At 35.2% G+C, this 24,256-nt stretch overlaps 2 protein-coding genes across 2 annotated transcripts in view; both read right to left on the bottom strand.

The window, feature by feature from the left end:
• LOC121296210 (S-methyl-5'-thioadenosine phosphorylase) overlaps nucleotides 1–2,492 on the bottom strand; it is a 40,598-nt gene extending 38,106 nt beyond the window's left edge. Inside the window, exon 1 of the mRNA XM_041221517.1 lies at nucleotides 2,430–2,492. Within this exon, the coding sequence (XP_041077451.1) occupies nucleotides 2,430–2,453 (24 nt within the window). The 5' untranslated portion in view covers nucleotides 2,454–2,492. The remainder of the gene's footprint in view (nucleotides 1–2,429) is intronic.
• Nucleotides 2,493–5,733: 3,241 nt separating this feature from the next.
• ddx58 (DEAD (Asp-Glu-Ala-Asp) box polypeptide 58) lies at nucleotides 5,734–22,851 on the bottom strand. The gene is made up of 18 exons (XM_041221503.1): nucleotides 22,500–22,851; nucleotides 21,218–21,349; nucleotides 19,910–20,091; nucleotides 18,914–19,055; nucleotides 18,263–18,379; nucleotides 17,711–17,827; nucleotides 17,118–17,277; nucleotides 16,634–16,886; nucleotides 16,166–16,328; nucleotides 12,615–12,716; nucleotides 12,188–12,345; nucleotides 10,105–10,240; nucleotides 9,671–9,819; nucleotides 9,258–9,348; nucleotides 7,773–7,943; nucleotides 7,054–7,202; nucleotides 6,486–6,632; nucleotides 5,734–6,132 (listed from the first exon to the last, which is right to left on the bottom strand). Exons 1-18 carry the CDS (start codon nucleotides 22,603–22,605, stop codon nucleotides 5,803–5,805), a joined length of 2,805 nt encoding a protein of 934 aa, XP_041077437.1. The 5' UTR covers nucleotides 22,606–22,851; the 3' UTR covers nucleotides 5,734–5,802.
• Between the last annotated feature and the right edge of the window lie 1,405 nt (nucleotides 22,852–24,256).

Genomic DNA, 24,256 nt, shown 5'->3' with positions numbered 1-24,256 from the left:
GTAACATTGTTCTGTATTTTTGCTTATGTTAAAATCTTTTTTTTTATTTAACATGTTTTATTTTTATTTATTGTTGGTAAAATTTTACGTGTGCCAGTTTGCAGCGTTTATTATTGAAAAGAATTGAAAATGCCCTGTAGGCAACAAGCCGTCATGCAAGGAACCTGCAAATGGCAATGATATTTACTTTGAAACCAGGTGGTAACGCCTTTTTGAAAAAAGGAGTTAAGCCACGTTTACTTTTTGCTGGTTTTATGTTCTGTACACTGACACTGTAATAAGTGCGTTATTTGCAAGCACGTGACTTTATAGAAAAGAGTCGAATTAGCAACAAAACCAAAGCAGGTAAAATAATATTTATGTGGTGCTTTTATATGGGAGCGTCTTGGCAGTGGCAATGAGAGAGACAGAGGAAGAAACAGGACTTACAGTGGCTCTCAAAAGTATTCACCCCCCCTTGGACTTTTCCACATTGTATTGTGTTAAAACATGGAATCAAAATGGACTTTGCTTCATCCATTTTGCCCCCTATCTTCACAAGCTTTCCAGGCCCTGACGCAGACAAGCATCCCCATAGCATGATGCTCCCAAAACCACCATACTTCACAGTAGGGATGGTGTTGAGGCCAAAATGCTCTATTTTGGTCTCATCAGACCATAGAATCTTCTTCCACTTGGTTTCAGAGTATCCCACATGCCTTCTGGCAAACTCTAGCCAAGGTTTGATGCAAGTTTTTTTCAACAATGGCTTTCTTTTTGCCACTCTCCCATAAAGGCCAGTTTTGTGAAACACCCAAGCTATTGGTGACGTATGCACAGTGTCTCCCAGCTCAGCCGTGGAAGACTGCAACTCCTTTAGAGTTGCCATATGCCTCTTGGTGGCCTCCCTGACTAGTGCTCTTCTCACTCAGATACTCAGTTTTTGAGAACAGCCTGTTCTACACAGATTCACTGTTGTGCCATATTCTCTCTATTTCTTAATAATGGACTTTACTGTGCTCCGGGGTATATTCAATACCTTGGAAATGTTCTTATATTCTACCCCTGATTGGTGCTTTTGAAGAACCTTATTCCGGACTTGCATTGAATGTTCCTTTGTCTTCATGATGTAGTTTTTGTTAGGAAATGTACTAACCAACCGTGGGACCTCCCAGAGCCAGGTGTATTTAACCTGAATCATGTGAAACACCTTAACTGCACACAGGTGGACTCCATTCAACTAATTATGTGACTTCTAAAGACAATTGGTTGCACCAGAGCTTAGTTAGGTGTGTCATAGCAAAGGGGGTGAATACTATGCAATCAATTATTTTATGTTTTATATTTGTAATTAATTTAGAACAATTTGCAGATTTTATTTTTCACTTTGACATTATGGACTTTTTTTGTGTTGATCTGTGGCAAAAACTCATAATTAATTCCATTTTGATTCCATGTTGCAACACAATAAAATGTTAAAAGTCCAAGGGGGGTGAATAGTTTTGAGAGCCACTGTATAGCAGCTGTGACAAGTCACAGTTGTTCACACACTGTACCTAGCAAACAGTGTCAGGAGCAGATCTTAACTTATCACCACCTGGAAGTCAAGTGTCTTTGGAACTGGAAAGCCTGTCATCTTTGCGTTTTATAAAACGGGTAGGCCCTCCTTTAGAAACATTCTCTCCACATTCTTTTTTACACCAAGAGTTGATTGACAAAATAAATAAATAAATAAAAACCCCGTTGAGCACACAGTCCATTTGGAACTTTTATTAAATTTTGGAAAGAAGCTTAATCTCTGTACCCCTTCAGCAAACACTTAAAGGTAATGTCTGTAAATATTACTTTACAGTACAACTTGACTCCTAAGAGCCTAATTAATTGAAAAGAATAAGTCCAGAGACAGCATCCTAATTGGACTCTGACAAACAAACTGTACACCGCCACTACCCAGCAGTCAAAATTATTACTGTAAATGCATGTTTCATTTGATTTGTGGAGTTCCCCTTGTTCGGTTTTTACAACTGGCGTCCTACCACATCCACGTTGTGGCACACGTGTTTCAACCAAAATAAAGCAGGCAAAAAACTCAGGAATGCTCTGAAACAGGTGGAGTTCAAAGATATTCAGCATTAAACTATCACTGGCATCTGCAGTGGTAACATTGACACACTGCCAAACCACAATTTAAACGCACCTCACTCTACACAATAATAACTGGCCTACTGTCTGGCTTTCCTGGCCATGAGGTTGTTAAACGTACAAACTGTACGGCTCTGTACTTTTAAAGGAATACATTCTTGGTATTTAAGACAGCGCAGTATTTCTTTGGATTTGCACGTTCTGGGTAGACCATAACATCCGTTATTTATCACACAATTACTGATGTTCACAACATAGGATTTTATTATCTATTCAAATGCTGATTAAAACATGTGCAAAAAGCATACCTTAACTTGCATGGTTGCGGCCATTTCCTCTGAGAAAATAAAACTGCACTTCCTGTCTGTTCTGTCAAGGGCCAAAGGGGTCGCGGGCACAGTTGCATCATTATAACAAGAGGGCTTTTTTAATTAGATGTAATATTTGCAACAGTTGCATATATATATATATATGAATGTTTATCTTATTTTATCTACATTGTTGCATATATATATATATATATATATATATATATATATATATATATATATATATATATATATGCAACAATGTAGATAAAATAAGATAAACATTCATTTAAAAAATTAAACCTAATCGCAACAAACAAATAAAGTGTACCTGTTGTTTTACACATCTTTTTTTTGCAAACGGTTGCACTTCTGTTTCAAAGCCTCAGAATCATTAGCTCTTATGCGGCTAAAATATGAGATACGAGATTATTTTGGACCAAACCATTCAATATAAAAGAAGGGGGGGTGATGGAGTGTTACACATGGGATTATTAATAATAATAATAATGACGGCGTTTTAACCATGTGTGTATTAGTATATGAAACTGGTTGTGAAAATATGTACAGTATTTCGTTAATGTAAATAGCTGTAAGCTGCTTTACAATAATACCTAAATATCTGGTTGTCTGAATTTGTAATCAATTGGTACACTTCTTAGCTATTTCAAATACCGTAGCTAGTAGTTATAACTGCGTTTCTGTTGAGTGTATGGGGAAACAGAGACTGTAGGTGGCATGGTAGGTTCGAGAGAGGGGGTGGCAGGGCGGCAGGGTGGCGGGGCCGGGCCCCAGGTGTTATAGACAGTGAATACAAATTGTCAGTTCTGACTGATGAATCAACTACAGTCAGTAAAAAGTATGTTTTAATACATTAGGGCATGTCTTTGTGATTCAGAAGAACCTGTAACATTCTTCATATATGTAGTTGAACTTGCTGCTACCAAAGCAGAAACAATATATAAAGCATTACTTTCAACTCGTTCCCGTCATGGTTTCTGAGAAAAAAGAAAAAAAAAATCTCCAATAGCGTCTGAACTGCTTTGCCTCAGGCAGAGGATCTGTAATACTGGCTAGTAAATCAGGAGTAGCTACCAGACTTGTGAAAGATTATCCATAAATTTTACTTTAGCATTGTATGAACCATAATTTGAAATTAACTGACAGGAATTAATCACTTTCAGATATTTTTTGACAAGGTATATTCCCTATATCATTCTTCTGAAAAAAAAAAAACAAATGTGTGTTAGCATTATGTTGTGAAGCTTCATCAATCCAGTGCATGAATGTTGGCAGTCCAGAGCACCAGGTGGGCTTCCAGTTTTAGGGCAATAAAGGCTGTTTGGATGCAACACCCTGCACTGTACAAACTTCAAATTTCACAGAATTCACAGAAGCATCAAAAGATGCAAGTCACTATAGTTCTGAGATGTGCACCTAGGCCTAGCAATCTGGATCTCCAGTAAGTTGTACTCAAATTTTAGGACTTATGTATGATGCCCTTGAAGAATTGTCAAACTTTTCCTTAAAGTTACAACAGAGAGGAATGACAATGCCTAGAGCTCACGTTCTTCTCTGCTGTCAAATATGTGTCTTCACAGCCATGGTTGATCACCCAGGTCTACACACAAAGGAAGCCCATAATGCTGCCCAGTCTTTGCTGTTCAAAGGTGTTTCCCTGCTAAATAATACAAGACATGATGCGCCAATTAATGCCTCTCTGTTTTTGAAAAATTTGGCAAAGTGCATAAATTAATAAGTGCATCTTTCATTAGACTTGTGGAGTTCCCTTTGTTAATTTGTTGCAATAAAAGCCCTGCTCTAAATCACTTCAGAATTACAATAATATTTTTCAGAATGGTCTGTATGTCTATTTGAGATTCTTGTCTCCATTGAAGCATCAGAAAAATTATCAAGTAGCTTGAGAAAATTGAGAGGTACTGCCACAGAATCAGAAACAGCTGCACCTGCTACAAATCTTTGTAGACGTTTTAGAACACAGCCACTGCTGAAAAACGTCACTCTGTTTGCACACTAACAAGCATCTAAAATGTGTCTGTCAAATCTGGTATCTTGGCAATTATGACGGATATGAACCTGCAACAGTGAGATTCAGATATTATATATTGCAGAATACAGTCATGGAGGGGACACAATATTTACTTAAGCATTATTACTTATAGCAGTTTATTTTGTTTTTGTGTTGTTTTTTTATTTATTTTGGCGTGTTTTCTAAAGAATTATACATGTTTCATTCAATATTTTAAAAAGTCTTGTGTCAGCTTAAATATACAAAAGCGTACACTAGCACATATGAAACTTTTTAAAGCAGCCTTTTTTGCACTGAAATATTGTCCTCTCCCTGACGGGGTAGGGCATTTTCAGGTTTGCAGTCATGAAACCATTCATAGTAGATCCTCACAGACCACAGAATGTAAGTGTTTTTGTCTGCACGTCCCAGATCCACACTGACTAAAACTGCCTTCACTGAACATTTACGCAAGCAGTAAATAATTTATTACATATGATTAGCTATATTTGCTACATAAGTGAACTAACATGGTTTAATTCATTGCTAATGTGCTCAATGTTTATTTTAAATGTCCCTTACTATAGTTCATGCTGTATTAACTTGAAAACATATTTTACAACTGTGTTTTTTTTTTTTTTTTTTTTTTAATAAAAGCATTGATGAATGTTTGTTTTGTCATTTTACAAAAAAAAAAAAAAAAATGAATACATGTCAGCATTTGTGGGCATTTAATTAATTCATATTTCTTTCCTTTAAAACCAGCCTGTTTGGTACACAGTTAGGCCCATACTCTGAGCATATCGCAACATGTGGCATTGTGGAATGGAGTAAAAAAAATAATTTAGCTTCAGTACGGAATCTCTCACCCGGTGTGTTGTTCAGTGTTAACTCCTGTAGAATACTCTAGCAAAGGAGAGTATTAGCAATTTGTGTGTGGCACGAGTTCTTCAGTCCTCCAGTCCAGTAACATTGGTTTTGTACAGCATTTATTTTTTTTTGCATTTTACAGTATTACATAATACATAAGAAAAATGTGCAATATGAAATAAAGAAATAAAATGTTTGATTTTAAAATAGAAGTTACATTGAATTTCAGGCACATTAATACTTTGTGTACACAAGCCTATATTGTATTTATATATAGCAAATGAGGCTTTTTGAACATAAGCCCCTCTTTATATATATATATATAATATATATATAATATATATCTATATTATATATATATAATATATATATACGTAGATATATAAGATTCTGATTTTTACACCGTAAAAAACAGCATTATGATTATTTCATTCCTTGTATTAAAAGCCATGGCTCTTGATTTCTGGATTCAAATTACTTTGGGAGGTTGTTTATTCCTGCAGTGTGAAGTCTAGCATGCATTTCTGCTATATCAAACTGTTTCATGGCAAAGGTCACATCTCTCCATTTCCTGAAGTATTGCTGGTCCTTGGTCACACAGTTCTCAGCCACGAAGCTTTCTATTTTGACGACTGGCAGGTATTCGATGGTCATGTAGGAGGCTATTATTCCCCAGTCGTGCTCACATTTTTTGCAAAACATCTTAAGCTTTTTCTGAAACCCACCATAACTTCTGGGTCTTCCGTGGGGCTTTGTAATGTAACACTCCGAAAATGCATTATCCAAGACAACATGGTGTGAACCCTAGGGAGAATACAATTAATGTAATATCACTTTAAATGTGTCATGATCAAAAGCACACTGAGGTCCTAAAAGATTTCCTTGTGCATCTACAGCACTTTACCATGGTAAACAAAGGTGTTTGGTATGCTTAAACATATACTGTACCATGCTTGTCTTTTTCTTAACCATGCCTTCATTACCCTTTCGTATATATTTGCTCTGTTTTTACCATAGTTTACTTTAGTCAAATTTAAGGGACAGTGAAGTAAATAATAAAATAAGAACAGGAATAATAAAAATAATAAGAAGAAAATATAAAATTATCACAACAGTTACATCTCCATTAACCCCCTATCTTACACCACATGCCTTACCTGTAAAACTCTTATGCTGTCCGTGAAACAAGCAGGGCTCTTGCATTTTGAGCAAAGAAGCTGAAAGCAGTCATCTGATCTGACCGTTTGCAGAGTTAATCTATTATAATCCCTCACATTCTTATCTTCCCTTTGTAAAACGTCAATCTAAAATGTAATAAAATAAAATGTATATTATTCCAGTTGCATTTGCCTTCCTGTGCAATTGTATCACTGTAGCAAGTACCATCCTTTTTGCCTGTTTCATAATCCATATAAATGATTTTACTAATAAGCCATCAATCCAATTCATTAAATCAACCTGATCAGCACTCTGGCTGAAACTAGTAGCATTGTTTTTGTATCTCACTTTGACCTTATTTCAGTTTCATATTTTTCTAATCCTTCCAAATTTAGTATTTCTTAAAACAATAATAAAAAAAAAAAAAATTAAAAAATACAAATACATGATAATTCAGTCATTCAAGCTATGTTTCATTTGTCAGTTCCGTGGTAGTCCTTTGGCTAATTCAGCATCCTCTGAAAAATATGTTGCATATGACAACTAGATAAATGGTGGAATAGATACCTTGGAAAGCATAGTGTTTCCGGGCTGCTGTAAGTTAATGACAGCTTGGTCGACAATTTTTTCACGAATCATATTTAACTTTTCTTTCTCAATTTGCTCTTTCTTGCTGGAAACAAGGATGCACTTGCTGCCCTGAGCTCTTCCACGACCTAGAACACATTTACAAGACCATTAGTAATAACTGGAGAGGGACAAAAAGTGCATTACGCATTTTAAAAGTGGTTTGTGACCCAACAGTACACAGTATCTTGCATAGAGCTGGCAGTAAGGTAGCTGCTGTTTATTTGCTGTTTATTTGCTGTGATTTTTTTTTTTTTTTTGTACCATTCTTACTTCTATTACTTTACTTTAAATTCTAACTCCCCATCCACTCAATGCAGCACACCATACACATTTCAACTTTTTCCACCAAATCTTTTTTTTAAGTTTCCAGAAAATAGTTTTACATGGTAATATTAAGCAAAATGAGTTGAACCTGAAATTGTGGAAATGAAGGTTTTTCATATGTTTGAAAAACAGACATTTATTTCAGGGATTCCGTATTTAATAAGCAAGTGGTCAGAATGGGGAAAAACTGACAAGAAATACCCCATTCCCAGGCACATTACATCATGTTAAGCCAAAGAGAGGTACAGTACTACAACCTTGTGCCATAAATCTTGAAATGTCTGCAACAGTGAAAATGTTGGCATACAAACTTACGTAAATGTAAAACATACCTCTTACTTGGATCATCTTAACCACATTGCCAACATACTCATACAGCAGCACAAGGTTACATTGAGGAATGTCAATCCCTTCATCAGCAACTGATGTTGCGATTAATATTTTACTTTGATTATTTTTTTTAAATGACTCCAACAGCCCTTTCTTAGATGGCAGTGTCATTCCTAAAAAAAACATAGACATTATTAATTATGCAGTATCAACTTGTATAATAATTTGTGGGACAATCACTTTATAACAATTTTATTAAAAGAGAAGGTCAATGGTATAGAACCTGACAAGAACATCTGTGTTTACACATACACACATTTTTAGAGAATTATAAACAACATCTGTATCAGTCAAAGCGGACCACGGTTTGAATCCGTGTATTTAGGAGGAGCTACGTGCTTTCATGAAAAGTGAAGCTCCCTTTTCTAACTGACCAATCAGTAATCTAGGACTGAGAAATAGAATCTGTGTGATTAGAGAATTTGGAAAGGAACTGTACTTTTTGAAGTTTGAAAAGCGCCTGTTTGTGACAGAATCACCCTCTTCTCTATTCTTCCTCACCTACCTCACCTGGACAATTTCTAAAGATGAGAGGTCTCCGCGCTACACTTTGCTATCTTTCTACATTAACAAAGGACAAACCACCTTCGAAAACTCCAGTGTGTCATCTGACTAACATTTTATCAAACACAGCACTGCCTGTGAGGATAAACAGCTGCCTTTCTCCTGCTGGACATCACTACACACTTCTAAGACAACGCTGCAAGTAAACCCTGAAGATTGTCTTCTGTAGTTCCTCAATCTACTGCAGCCCTGAAACCAAGCTGAGGAAAAGACCACTGCATAAAACCTCAGCTCCTAAAACTAATCCATTCTTTGCAACCTTTGGAAATCTTCACCATGTATAAAGTATAGAATTTTTTTTTTTTTAAATTGTGTATGATGAAATGTGAAATTAATCAATTGTTTGAACATAGCTTGAATTCTTAATTTGATAGAATTTATTAGTGCTTTGAATATATTTAGAATTCTGTTAATATGTATGTTTAACAGTTTTCTGAACACACTAATTACAAAATTAGCGATTTAGAAATCCTATGTTAATACCTACTTAACTGTCTATAAAAGAAGCAAAAAGTAATTTTACTTTGATTTGTCTGATTGTATTTTTTAATGTTAATTAAGCACTGTTTTAACTGGTAAAAGTTAGATAATATTTTCTTTTGAGGTACTATAATTAATTTAGATACTAATATCTGTGTTTAACTTAATTCACCCTAGATAATCAATATTAAGTTATAAATATCCACCACAACAGTCAAACATTTCTGTAGTTTAGTATGGTAAGTTACTCAAGTAGTACCAAGACAGCAAGGAAAGCAGACCAAAACAGTGACAGTAGTGTACTACAAATTGATTCCTATAAAAACATGTGTAATAACTATCAAAATGATATAACTATCACAAAGATTAAAATAGATAGAGACCTGTTTGCTGAGACCTGTTCCCACGACCAATCAACACGCCTGGCTTTAAGTGTGCAAGAGAAGGGTTGTCTTCAACCCAGTTTTTCAAGGCCTGTAAAATAAAAGATATTGATCAAACCATTCTTTAACAGCTAAATATTCCAAGGCACTGTTAGTAATATATACACACAAACCTCCAAAAAGCATTAGGGCAGCATGTGTTTTAATTTAAAATGGAAGAGAGGGCTTGGTAACTAAAAAAGCTTTACTTTGAAAAACTTAAATAAGCCAAACAAAACATTCAACAATTATTTGTATTTCTTTAATCAAGGTGCTTTTAAATGATCAAAGCTTACTCCTATTTGTTCTCAAAGGAATAAAAAATACTAGCGTTATAAAGAGATGGTGCAATAAAGCTAAAAGAGCTTTCTTACCTCAGCCAGGGCTCTGGTCCGGACAAAGAGCACGGTCCTGGTCTGTTCATTGTTCCTGTATTCCTCATCCAGGATGTACTTCAACTCCTTGAGCTTGGGATTCTCACGGGATTCCTCTTTTGACAATCGCTGCAACTGCTGGTAATTATCTGTAGGACAGAATACTGTGGTGTAAATCAAGTGCATAACATAGCTTTATGAGGTATGCACAGCAACAAAAGCTACTCTTTTTAGAACATCAGCGTACTCGTGTTACAAATAAAAGAAATCAATATATTTTAAAATGTGTGCAATACCTGTGCAATTCTCAGCTGCAATTTAATTGTTTTATTATAGCATTACAATTTCTCAATTCTGAAGGGGATATAAGAGAAACACAGGTTTTGAAAAGAATGTTGTATGAACTGACCAAGACATTTCATCATACACCATACCTTCAAAAATCTGTGTGAGCAGCTGCTCTGTTTTATCAAATCCGGCATTTCTAACGTCTGCAAAAAATGTGTCCAAATAATCCAGTGCATCTTTGGTTCGTGCATCTTCATTAATAATGAGTGCATCATTATATTTCTGTTAATGAAAGAGAAAGGTCATGAAAACGTAAATATTTACTTGTAATTTAATGTAAAGTTGTCCAGAGATTGTTACCTACACACTGTGACTAATTAAGCTTGTATTTAAATCTGGAATGGGTGTAACTCCTATGCACTATATTGCTGTTATGAAAATTTTTTCAATCCATTTTGTGTGTCAGAACAAGGAACAGATGCGGATCTATTGATCTAAATGCAGCAAACCTACCTACCATATCTAGTTTCATTATTAAAATGGGTCCCTTCCAGGCATTTAACCCCTTTCCAGCCTCCATTGTCTTCGTTTGATTCCCCTAGAGGTCTTTGGATAGCTGACATCGGCCATGTTTAATTCCAGGTTATGTGAGCCTTCTTAGCTGTGTAACTGCTGTAATCCATTATTAAACTGCATTAACTTTGTAAAGAAACAGTCAAGCCTTCTGTGAAACTTGATTGACACATGGTTTGCTTTGAGGATGTTGGCTTTAATCAGCGTTGCACCTGTCACTCTTCACAGACCCACATTCCCAGATCACCTGCACAGGTGTTTTCTTCAGCCCAACAAAAAGTTTCTATTTCTATTTTCTATTTCAAAAGGACAACAAAAATATCTAATGCACCTAAGTAATCACTTTAGTCATATTTTAAACTAGAATTATATTTAATGGTTGTATTTTAATGTACTCTAGATATTCATTCTTTACATTTTTTAAATGTTATAAATTCGGTGAAAATAATAGTAATTACGGTATGTGTTTTATATTGTGTTTCTTTTTTTTCCATTATATTAATGTGACAGTGAAATTGACAAAGTTTATTGTACAGACATATACCCTGTACATGTATATGGTCCATGTATATAATATATATATATATATATATATATATATATATATATATATATATATATATATATATATATATATATATATATATTATATATATATATATATATATTATAATAACTATGATATATATTGCTAAACGATTTACTAGATCCTTCATGTTCCCTTTGTTGGTGATGCTATTTTTTTTTTTTTTTTTTATATATAAGCTCATTTTTATATGCATGTATTTGTATTTTCAGATTTGTAATATAATAAATTGTATAGTGTTTGCAGTGATCAGGAAGTGCTACAGGAGTTACCGAATTTAATTTTCGCAAAAAAAAAAAAAAAAAAAAAAAAAGAACTTGGAAATATAAAGACAGAGCCTTTACATTGTTGTATGAACATATACAGAAACCATATTTATAATTTGCTGTACAAACTTTTGGCAGTATTATACAATGTTTGTTTTATTATGCAACCTGACGACATTGTCATTGCATGTGTTTACTATTTACCATGTGTGAAGTCAGTTTAATCTTTTAGGGAACTCAAAATGGTCCTATGTATTCCGTTGTGTTACTGTGTGTTATATATATATATATATATATATATATATATATATATATATATATAGCATATATATATATATATATATATCCCCATCGTATTACTTCAATTTGTCATATATCAGCTTTATAATACAGGTCGCCCTCGAATAAACGCTGCTATCAATAAAGAAACATTAAGGGATTTTTTTCTCCCCGTACTAAAACACACACACACAGTAAACAAATAAACGTGCAACAATGACTATGTACACGTAGCTCGCGTAAGTTTTTTATAGAAGTGTGGTAAAATGCTTGTCTACGGGGTGACTTTTATGACAAAAACACTTGTCTGTAAAGGGAATAAAATAAATTTAGACATACAGTACAAAGAAAAACACAAAAACACTTGCATGCACTGGTAATCACAAGGGCTGCCATTTAGATCACAAATGATGGACTGGCAGAAGACAGACAACAAGGAATGTGTCTCAGTGTAAAACTGAACACAACTGTGGTACACTACAGATTACAGATGAAATAAGCACAATGTGACTGTACAATACTTACCCTTAAATGTTCAGTGTAATTGAAAAGCTCTCTGCATATCTGACTTTCCTTCTGCTTATCCTCCAGTTGCAGTGTTCTGCATTTTTTTTGCACATCTACTATCCACTGTTCATATTTCTGTGATCCATAATCCCTATTTTTAATGTTTGATAGAGAATCTGAAGAGAAATGAAGATGCTTTTACAAATGTGAAATTGCTATGGATGCTCTTTTTCAAGGACTGTGATGTCATCATATCATCATTGTACATATATTTCTAGATTTTGGAAATATGTGTTTAAACATGGTACACCTGAAGGGGCCATTTTGACTTAACATTATACCATAATAAAAAAAAAAAAGACATCTCCAGAGACAAATCATATTATAGAGAGAAAAATGCATTTCTGAAGGATTTTTAAGAAATTCCAGAATGCAGATTAGTTACCTATATTGTAGACTTCTTTTGCCAGCTCTTCAATCTTACTCATTATTCCATAAATGATCATAGTAAATGGATCTCCTGAGCGCTTTTCAACAAAGAAGAATTCTTAAAGACAGAACAAATTTAAATAAATGGACGGCACAAAATGGGTCGTTAAATTAGCAAGATACAAACAAAAATAAATTGTCAAGGGTACTATCAGACTACCAGGATTACATATTTTAAAATAATAATTACATCACTTTTATTTTGAAAAGAAACAAATTTCGAAAAAAGAAAAAAAAAATCAAAGGGGTAATGTAGTCATCAACACAGGGGTAGGAATCATCATCACTTCCAGTCTACTGTACCACTCCAAACCAGGTTCTTATGTTAATTATTTACAGAGCCTGTCTGGAACAGAAGAACCAAGGTAGCCTCCCCCTGCATTAACAGCTGGGCTGGTTCGGATGATTTGTGCTAAAGTCTGGGGTTTTCATACCCACTAGAATTGCTGTTTTTGAAAACTAAGCGCCTGTGACAGGGTGGATAGCTTTCCTGGGGTCAGTGGAGCCCAGTACCAGTATTACACATACAGTGCCGTGAAAAAGTATTTGCCCCCTCTCTGATTTTCTGCATTTTTGCACATTTTTCACATTGAATTTGGTCAGATATTTTTGTGGATTGTAGTAGTATATCGAGGGAGTCAGAGAAAAAATGACACCAAAGTTTGTTGCTTCTTTCATTTGTTTGGTGTGCAAGGTAATCAAACATGCAATCTTCAGGTGTGAAAAAGTTATTGCCCCCCCCCTAGTTAACTCAACCCAATTAAAGGGATACTTAGGGTCAGCTGTTTGAATACTTTGGTTAACAATCAGGCCTGATTTGGGCCAGCCTTGCTCAATATAAATCTGACTAACTTTGGCCCTTACCATCAGAGTGAAGATGTCAGCACATCATGCCACGATCAAAAGAAATTCCTGAAGACAGGAAAAAAGTTGTTGATGCCTATCAGTCTAAAGGGTTACAAAGCCATTTCTAAGGCTCCGGGGCTCCACCAAACCACAGTCACAGCCATATTATCCAAATGGAGAAAGTTTGGGACAGTAGTGAATCTTCCCAGGAGTGGCCGTCCTGCCAAAATCGCTCCAAGAACAAGGCGTAAAATCATCTAGGAAGTCACAAAAAACCCTAGAACAACATCCAGGTATCTGCAGACTTCTCTTGCCTCGGCTAAGGTCAGTGTTCATGACTCCACCATCAGAAAGACACTGGGCAAAAATGTGATTCATGGCACAGTAGCAAGGCGGAAACCACTGCTCACTAAGAAGAACATGAATGCTCTTCTCAAGTTTGCCAAAAAGCACCTGGATGATCCTCAAGAGTTCTGGAACAATGTTCTATGGAGAGAGGAGTGGACCCTTTTGGCCAACATGGGTCCCGTTATGTCTGGCGAAAACCAAACAATGCATTCCTGTGACGGAAAGATGAGTTCTGGTGATGAATCTTCCTCCCAACCTGTGAGGGCGCTAAAGAACGAGAGGAGAAGTATCTGGAAGGGCTGGCCTGACAGTTCGTTTCCGGGTCAGGGAAGTGGGTCAGCCTGGAGGGAAGCGCGACTCTGTTGTAAGACCGTATTGATTTGAAAGGTAAACGAGAGGCAGCTGCAAGTAATAAGGCAGCTGCAACCGTTTATCTCGATATCATGCGGGATTACATATAGGGGCCAGGGTAACGCTGATCTTCTCCTTCGTTTGGGTTAAACGAGTGGAGAGAGAGAAGGACTGAGAGAGGAGCTCTCAGAGTGGATTTTGTTAGTGTTTTGTATTGTTGTGTCTGTCAGTGTAACTGTCTGTTTTTGTATTCAGCACTAGACAGTTAACGCACGTCTCCGGAGCTGTCGAAAGGAGAGCACTATCCGGAGCACCACTGCACTGAGCACCTGCACGTTTTCGATCACCCAGGACTGGTGACCGTACCACTGTTTTTGTTCAGGACTGTGCCCTTGGTTTCATTATCCCCGTGCTTTACACATTGTTGTGTATTGCCGGGGATTTATTATTTTTGACGGTCGCCAGACCTGGAAAAGAGCAATAAAGCACTTATTCACTGAATCACTGTTGTCTGTTCATCACTCCTGCACCGCATCACCGCGACATCTGTTCCCCTTACCAACCACTTTGCCACAATTCCACAGTAAGAACCTCATACCAACAGTCAAGCATGGTGGTGGCAGTGTCATGATTTGGGGGTGCTTTGCTGCATCAGGACCTGGACGACTTGCCGTCATTGAAGGAACCATGAATTCTGCTCTGTATCAGAGAATTCTACAGGAGAGTGTCAGGCCATCCGTCCGTCAGCTGAAGGTCATGCAGCAAGACAATGATCCAAAACACACAAGCAAGTCTACATCAGAAGGGTTGAAGAACAAGAAATTTTAAGTTTTAGAATGGCCTAGTCAAAGTCCAGACCTAAACCCCATTGAGATGTTGTGGCAGGACCTGAAACGAGTAGTTTATGCTTGAAAACCCACAAATGTCACCGAGTTGAAGCAGTTCTGTATGAGAGACTGTTCAATAACTACAGGAAGTGTTTGGTTGCAGTTATTGCTGCTAAAGGTGGCGTAACCAGTTATTGAGTCTAAGGGGGCAATTACTTTTCCACACAGGGGCATTGGGTGTTGCATAACTTTCTTTAATAAATAAATGAAATAAGTATCACAATTTTGTGTTATTTGTTCACTCAGGGTCCCTTTTATCTAATATTAGATTTTGGTTGAAGATCTGATAACATTCAGTGTCAAAAATATGCAAAAATGCAGAAAATCAGACAGGGGGCAAATTCTTTTTCACGGCATTGTATGTTTGATGCATAGGTAAATTAATGTAATTTTTTTTTTATTTCCCTGCCTGAAATGCAGGAAGGGGAGAAAAGAAAATCCTGCTGAGAATGTTAAGAATTTGGCCAGTGCATATTATCTAATTGGGCAGCTAACCCAGCCACTTCCAACCTCAGCTACTGTAGGTTATTTGTTAATTGTGTGATCAATTCTGTTACCTGCACCAGCCATATATTAACTGAGAAGTTCAGAGTGGGAGCGTAGTGTGTGGGTTAGGAGTAGTGCAGAGCCTAGATCAGAGGCAACAAAGTCTGTTAGTCTTTTTTATGAAACTTTGTTTTTGTGAACTAAAAAGAAATGATCTTGAAAAAAAATAAAAGTGCGATAAGGACAGTGCTGAACAATATAAACTTTTTGTCAGTCTCAAATCCTTTTCCCTCACCCCAGCTTACCTGATCTGTTACTGTACAAGGACTGTTTTTTTACACCCCTTTGGATTAATACAAAATCAAGTTAACAAGTTGTTTTTTCAACCGTTTAGAGAGGGCTATCGTTTTTCAAAGCACTGTTTAATCGTGTTTATAAACACTAACATTATTCCTGATTTTTTTTTTTTTTTTTTTTAAACAGTACTTAAAGTTTTGTGAACAAGTGTCCAAAGTTTCACATCCAGAATTGTGAAAAAATTTCACATAAGTGAGAGTGAGCAAAGAGCAGTTAAGGAAAATAAGATTACGTTTTTCAGGAACGTGGATGTGAGAATTCAGTTCCTCCCTGTTTTCAATAACAGTTGAAATGATCCTCACGTCCATGAAAGCACAAAGCTGGCAAATGTTATTCTCTGCATCTCTTTCATTCTTGAAACTGCCAACTCCAACTGAAGCAGTTAACCCAACAATCTAATAATACAAAAATAATAAATACATGAATAAATTAAAAGTGGATACAAATAACTGTAGGTGGGGTTAAGTATATAGTTAAACAGATTTTTTTTTTTTTAATGCCAATTTTTTTTTTTTTTTTTTTTTTTTTTAAACAAAAAATTTTTTTTTCAAAGCAATATTAAAAAATAAATAAATAAATAATAGTCATGCTATTTCCACAACACATTCATTTTATATTAGAAACATCTGGCTGTATTGATTTTGCAGCATTAAAAAGGGAACCCTCCAACAGGCAGGAAATTCACAGTACACCAACTTGCCTGAGGCAGAAGCTCATTCTTGTTACCGAGTTTGCTGTCCAGGTACATTGTCATTAGAACATTGTAGGGATGTTTTCCGGTTGTGTTGTGGCATTCATCAAATATCAGCAAACTAAACATGGAAAGTGAAGGTACAGTTCCACAATTGAGGGCGTTCACAAGAATCTGAGGTGTCAGCACAATTATGTCGTTGTTTTCTATATACATTCCCACAGGAACTCCATCTGCTGACTCTCCACAGAGACCTGTAACTCTGTATGGGAAACAAGTATTTTTTATTGATATAAAAGGTGCAGACAGAGACTTATTTATGCAGTATCCAGTACAGGTAGTGAATAGAAATAGGCAGTGTGAGCTTCCCAACGCTTATGTTTCCAGCTACATTTGTGCCTCCATGTATAGAAGTTTACCATATTAAAACCACAACACGCTCTAATTTAGCATAGAGAAAACATGGTAAAGCATCGGTAGCGGAGTACCTTACCTTACATCTTCATCTGCAAAATGTTTTTGGAACAGGGAATACTGCTGTTCATAAACCTCCACCCGCGTGGCCATGAAAGCAATCTTGCTTTTCTGCCCTTCTTTTGTATTCTTGAGATGACGGTCACAGATAGCAAGGGCCACAATTGTTTTCCCACAGCCTAAGAAACAAAACAATTTTAGAGAAGGGGTGAGACAGCTATTTCAGTAGATGCGTTAATCATTTTCAAATTATTTTATCACAACATTAATCAAACCCCCCTAAAATCCTCTCTTTTTATGTGCGTTTGGTATTGAATTTACCAAATATTAGCGTGACTCACCATGCTTCTCAGTGCTTCACCAGTGCTGTTCTTTAATTCTAATTTTAAGTTGTACTACTTTGCTGTAATTTTAACACGGTATACCACAGTAAACTTTTATAAGGGAGCTGCTGCTCAAAGAAGCTTAACACAGATTACCAATTACAGTACTTATGTAAAGAAAAAAATAAAATGGTGGAAGACAATTAGGAATTTGATCCCACGAATGATACAGACACATAGAAACTCAGCACTGAGGATGCTTACTAATGTCAGTCACTAAATAATGTACCTGTTGGAGCACAGATGATAGTGTTCTCTCCTCTGGAAGCTGGACCAGCCAGTTCTTCTTGATATTTTCTCAGTTTTTTGCCAGCACATACAGCAGTATGTTCTTCATCATGTTTTCCTGTAGCACAATGTTAAAAGTGTGTTATAAACATAATCCATATCCGACGCTACAAAAAAAAAAAATAATAATAATTATGCTGTACAATAATAGTTTTGATCTACCAAGTGGTTCTAACCAGTACTGCTGCTTGAGGAACACAATTAATGGAATTATTATTATTGTAACAGAAAGGAGATTAAATGAAGAACCCTAATTAAAATGGCAAAAGGTACAATGTCCTGCTCTCTTTTGTTACCATTTTTGAATGTTTCTCAAGATTATCTCTTCATTTAGTATATCATTTAAAGTACCCGTAGTACTTCTAGACAGCTCCTCAACAGGGTGCCACCATATAATTCTACAGACATACGAACTTTCACAGTAAGAAGGTAACAGTAAATATATAAGTAAGTATAATAGCAGTTACTTAATACAGGGCCCTTCAAAATGTACCTGAAGCTTTACAATGGTTTTCACTTAAATTGTTCTCTTCTGCCTCTTCTCTGATTTCAATCCGGAATGAAGATTCAGTGTCATTCCCCACATGGCTTTTCACTTTTATTTTATCCCCTACAAGAAAATAAAGAATAATCTTACATTTTTATTATACTATTTAAACTTGCATTTATCAGATTGTCAAAATATGAACGCTCCCATAATATACTGGCTACACATTAAAGCACTAATGGGGCTGACAGCTTAAAACAAGAAACACTTAGCACAGAACATTTATTTGTCAGTGGTATTACATCACAAAGCAGCAATAAAAGTACTCCAATGGTAAATACTAACAGGTGTTCCCAAATATTACCTACGGTAGTTGGGATCCATCACAGTGACGTTACAGTCAGGTGCAACCCCCAAAGTAATTTACTGATAAATTATTACATATCTAAATGTAGGTATTTGTAACCAGAAACTATATAAATAATAACGCAAACAGGCCTATTCGTATTTTAATCTGATCAGAGATTTAAAATACCATGTCTGCTTTCCATAAAAAGACCTGCTGCAACACACCACTCTGAGAACCCACGGCTTCAGATGAACACTGAGCTGGTTTCCTGCGGAGACTATACTGTAAACAAGGAATAAACACTATACCTGTGTCTTCTGTGTCCAGTAAATCCAGTACAATATTACAATTGCATTCCCCCAATGCCAATTTCAATAGCTTGAAACTGTTTACTTTGTCTGTCCTCTTTAAACATTCAACCAGTTTTTGGGCTCCAGCAATATTTGAAAGCTGTAAAGAGAGGTACAGCTTAATACTGCATTGGTACATGAAATGACATATATACTGCATCAATAAGTGTACCCACAGTTACATATCCTATTAATATACCAAGTGAATTAGCAAGTCTTTATTCTACCCATATTTAAATTGCACAATATTTGCTTTTGTTTTATAAATTGGTTTTTACTTTGTTGTTGTTGTTTGTTTTATTTTTTCTTACGTTTATTCAAAGCTAAACATCCAAGTGGGACCAACAGAGTTGGTTATTTTAGATTTTTACAAGCACTTACAATAGCTCAACAGTCACAGTTATGCTGAGAAAATTAATCTACAACAAACAGCAGAAACAGTTGGTAGTGAGACTGTTGAAAAAGTTATGGGGTTATCTGTAACCTTTTTATAGGTAACAAAAATCAAAGCTCAAAGTAATGAACTCATCTGAAGGATCTGAACAGTGGTTTGATCAACACACTGTAGATAGTATATTCAATAATGTATTCTAACAGGTGTCTATGGAAAGTGTGATAAAATTCAGGCTAACAAGAGCATATTTTATAAAGAGTACCAGAATATGAGTGTCTACGAAGTATCCCTGTTGTATTTTTCAACTATGATTTGTATGAATCTGGGGGTTTATGAAGGTGGTTCTGTCTGTACAGCATGTCAAACTTACATCTTCATATAAGCATACAGATACAGATCTTGGTAATCTACTTTTTCAATTTACTGATAACTTGAATTTACAGCTGTGACGGGGAAGCGCTAAAACTGAAGATGTGACATATGATGCACATACATAGAAAAATCTCTTCTATCACCCTTCATGCAACAACCCAGGGATAATTAATGAAATAAATAAATACCCTTTGAATCTCTTCACAGTCCTGGTCAAACAGACACTCTCTCATATATGTTATAATTTCCACTGCCTTTACATTCTTAATGAAAGATGGCTCAACTAACTCCAAAAACTTTTTGAAGGGTTCCAGTTTTTCAATTTGTTCGAAGTTCCATTTCTTGATTGCTTCATTAAGTCCAGTGTAACCTTTGCATAGAAAATACAGCTGTGACACTATGGAAACACTATGCATCACTTTACTGTAAAAACAGAAATTTTAGCTAACAATATAATTTAGCCGATTTAGTTGCTAACTTAATTGATCGCTACGACAGGGTGTGCGCGTCCCTATTATTATTATTATTATTATTATTATTATTATTATTATTATTATTATATTATTATTATTATTAAAATTTACTATTAGAAACCGTGTTTTAGCAGTGTTGTTTTGAGCGTGGATGGGGTCAAATTCCCCATCCATCTAAACCTGTGAGTAACGTGGTTATCTCCAAACTGATTAAATGATTACCAATTTGGAGATGGCCATGTATACAAAAACGCATCAGGTGCTCACATAGTGGGAGGAGAGGGTTAAGAGGAGTGCAAAAGAGATATAACGAAAGTAAACAATTGCTACTCGTGCTGGGGATAAACCAGCAAGACACTTGTTTTGTTTCTATAGGTAATTTGTTTTGGCCATTGTGTCTTTTTGTTTGAAGAAAGTGTTCTGTTTCTGTTTGTTTGATTTATTTAATAAATACACACACAGCCCTTCATCCTGCAGTACTTCTTCTGGCCTGGGTACATGGAGGCGCTGTTATCCCATGCACAACACCAAATGTCACAGATGGCTGAGTAGTGACTTCACAGACCAGGAAGTATACAGAGGCACAGTACTGTGGGATGCAGTGCTGAGCGTGTATTTATTAAATAATGTGACTAGACATATTTGTAGCGTCACTCAATACATTAAGATTATTAAAAAAGAGGTCTATTGAATGTGTATACAATTAGCAGATCTAAATACAGTCACTCTGAAAATCAAACATGTAACAGTGCAAGATCATCTGCTTAATCTATTCCTCTCTGTGAAATGTCAGGAAGAGCCATATTAAAATGATTGGCTGTATTTAAGCTACCCCAGTGTAATTTGTATCAGTGTAACTTTCAATTATCAGTATATGGTGTCAACTGACTAATATTTATAAAGGTGCGATTAAATGTGTGTCACTGTCAAGGTCAGCAAAAAAATACAGTTTCTTATAATTGTACTTAACCAGATTGTAATATTAAAACAGCTTTTAAGAAAGTAAAGTATTGTTAAACAAACCTTGCGATTCCAGTACATCCAAAAATTCCTGAAACCATCCACTCTCATCTAGAGTCAGAATGTGTTGTAGGAACAATTCAGCAGCAAGGGTTACAGAGCGTAATTCTTGAGAAAGAATTTCCTGCACAATCACTGTTGAATATAAAACAATGTTAGTAACCTTTTGCAAAATTATTGTGAGCAATATAAATATACTATAAACCTTGAACTATTACAAAGTCAGTAGCCAAAAGATGAGTACATTACATTTAATTTACTGTCCCCTTACCCTTTATAAGATAACAATGAGCCAAAAATCCCAAAGATTTAGCAAGAGGAAAACTAAACTGTCACCATATAGATTAATGTTAATGTCATTTATCATATTTTTCTACCATTAAGAAAATAGTATGAGAATATTTATTATGTGCAGATTGGGTCTTGTACATTTTTTAAATTGAGAAACTTTGCGGTGGACTTCTCATTTTGTCTCACCGTAAAATGTTTTTCTTTATAGAGAAATTGATTGTCTGTTTCCAGTTTAAGTTTGCAACAAAAATGATGTATAATTAATGGTAAGTGTACCTTTGTTTACCAACATATTGCTTTCTGACATTGCAAGGGTCATGTTTTGGTAGACGTACCACTTTCTAACACTGCACCGATGTCACGTCAATTTATGCTAGCTAACAAATGTTCCTATTTTGTGTACTGCGCATGCCCAGTTTTTTCTTTCCTTGCAGACCTTGGATGCCAGTCAAAAACAAAAACCCATCTTTGGATACATGTTTTTTAAACTTACACTGTATTCCACATGTAACTCATTTATTTTATATTGAAACAAACAGCTGCTGTTAACAAACATCGAATGGCGTTACATTTTTTCTTAAATAAAAATGTTAAATAACAAATGGACCTTATACACTGATTGCATTTTTTTTTTAGATTGAAACGTAGTGTTTTCTGGTAACTATCTGCATGTTCGGTTTTTCTCTTAACACATTATTTCCTGGGATTTTTTTCTGAGTTTATTTTACATATATTTAAATCATAATAGCAAAAATTGACGTTAGGGCACAAATAAAAGGGTTTTATTAATTTATTTATTTATTAAAATGAATTAAATAAACACAATATAGAATTTTATTTGCAAGACCTTAATGTAATCGTTCAAGTTTTTCTAAAAACTAGCTAATAATACCATGACTTAAAAACGTTTCTCAGATACCCACTTCTCATGATGAGCTCTGGTCTAACAGTCCCTGTCCTAAAGTCAAACAGAAAAGGAAAAAGAAAATAATACCTGGAGGCAGGTAGGTTGTCATGAATCCTTTGATGTAAGAAGGGCGCAAGATATTGACAATGTAAGTGCCACAACGTTTTAAATTCGCCTTTTCTAACTCGTACATTTTTTTTAAAATTATTATTTAAAAATTTGAGTTTTCAAATTTTGAATCGATAACTCGCTTTCCCTGTGTCCCCTCTGCTGTATTCTTTCCAGCGCTGTTTGCAGGTCGTTTTACTTGCAGGTTCTTTTACTTAAGATCTAAAGGCTGAAAAAATTGAGGCTCCGCCTTGTTTTACAACATATTATTTTTGGTTTCACTTCCCACAAATCACGTGATATGAATGAGTACCTGAAAGCTGAAACAGAAACTTAATTTAGCGAAACCTTGGTAGCCGACGACGAAGTCTGTGTAGGTGTATTCCATAATTTAAGAAACAAAAACATCAATTCTAACCCAGCAGTTAGGAAACAGAAAGTTACCACCCGCTATAATACAACGCCAGGGAACTCCCTAAACTGTTTTCAAAGAAACATTCCTCTCCTCACTATTTAAAAATAAATAAATAAATAAAAATTTAAATATATATATATATATATATATATATATATATATATATATATATATATATATATATATATTTATTAGTAATTATATGTAAACATTAATTATTCATGATTTGTAATTACAAAGGTTACAATTGTGCCCTATGTGAAAATGGTGTGGTGTGTTGGTTTCCAGCAAGAAACTGGGCATGCAAGGGTGGGGGCAATTTCACTGGGTAAAAGGACCAAGGAACTGCCTGAAAGTGCAAACAGAGCATTCCTGCAGTGAGACCTACATAGTTTAAAGAAAAGCTTGAAAGGTAGGATGTATTTATTATTTATAACTCAATCTATCTCACATAAACACATTCCATAATTAATAAACTTATTTACATCTAAATTCATTTAAATGTTTTATTTAGTTACAGTGTACCTTTCTATATTTAGTACAAACTCTTTGTACACAGAAATGCAGTGGCGCAATACTGTAATCACATAAACAATATACAATTGTACCATGTGGCAAGCAGTGTAACGGAACCTGTCACATTTAAAATATATAATGCAAGTTAATAGTCCATAAAGATTATGGCCATAAAATATACCCAGTTTCTATTCTGAATTGTGGCTTTATTTATTTTAAGAAAAAAAAAAATTATGTGATTTAAAAACATAATTGAATGATTCTTTTAAAATGTTGTCAGTTTGGGCATATATTGTATATTTATTCAGTTTCAGACTAATAAAAACACCAAGGACCTTTAGTTTAGACCTTTATCCGTTGTTGGTTATCTGTTCTCTTATGTACACTGCCTCTAAGCTCAGATAATAGGCCATTGCATATTAAACTTATTTTAAAACACAAGCCACAATTTTACCTGAAATGTAGTTTTGTGTATGTACGTACAAGTTTGTTTGTGACTAATGATGAATTTTTCTTGCTATTGGTACATATTTCATAGGGTAGGGGTTCCTAAAACTTTCTTGGCTGAAGGCCCCCTATGACATTAGGCATCCTGAGTGAGAACGTCCAAACAAAATTTTGATTGCAATACCTTTAGTAAGAGAGGTTGTTCGTTTGTACTGGTAGAAATACTACTTCTTTCATTATGATCAGTGTCATTTCTTGGAGATTTGAGAAACCGCTCTGTAATAACTGTACTCAGTTGTTGTACACTGTTTGACTGCTAATACAACACAAACCTGTCTGTCAAGGTAAGAGGGAGTGA

Source organism: Polyodon spathula, chromosome 2, assembly GCF_017654505.1.
Source record: "Polyodon spathula isolate WHYD16114869_AA chromosome 2, ASM1765450v1, whole genome shotgun sequence".
NCBI classification, from domain to species: domain Eukaryota; kingdom Metazoa; phylum Chordata; class Actinopteri; order Acipenseriformes; family Polyodontidae; genus Polyodon; species Polyodon spathula.
This window is presented reverse-complemented; position numbering and strand designations above follow the sequence as displayed.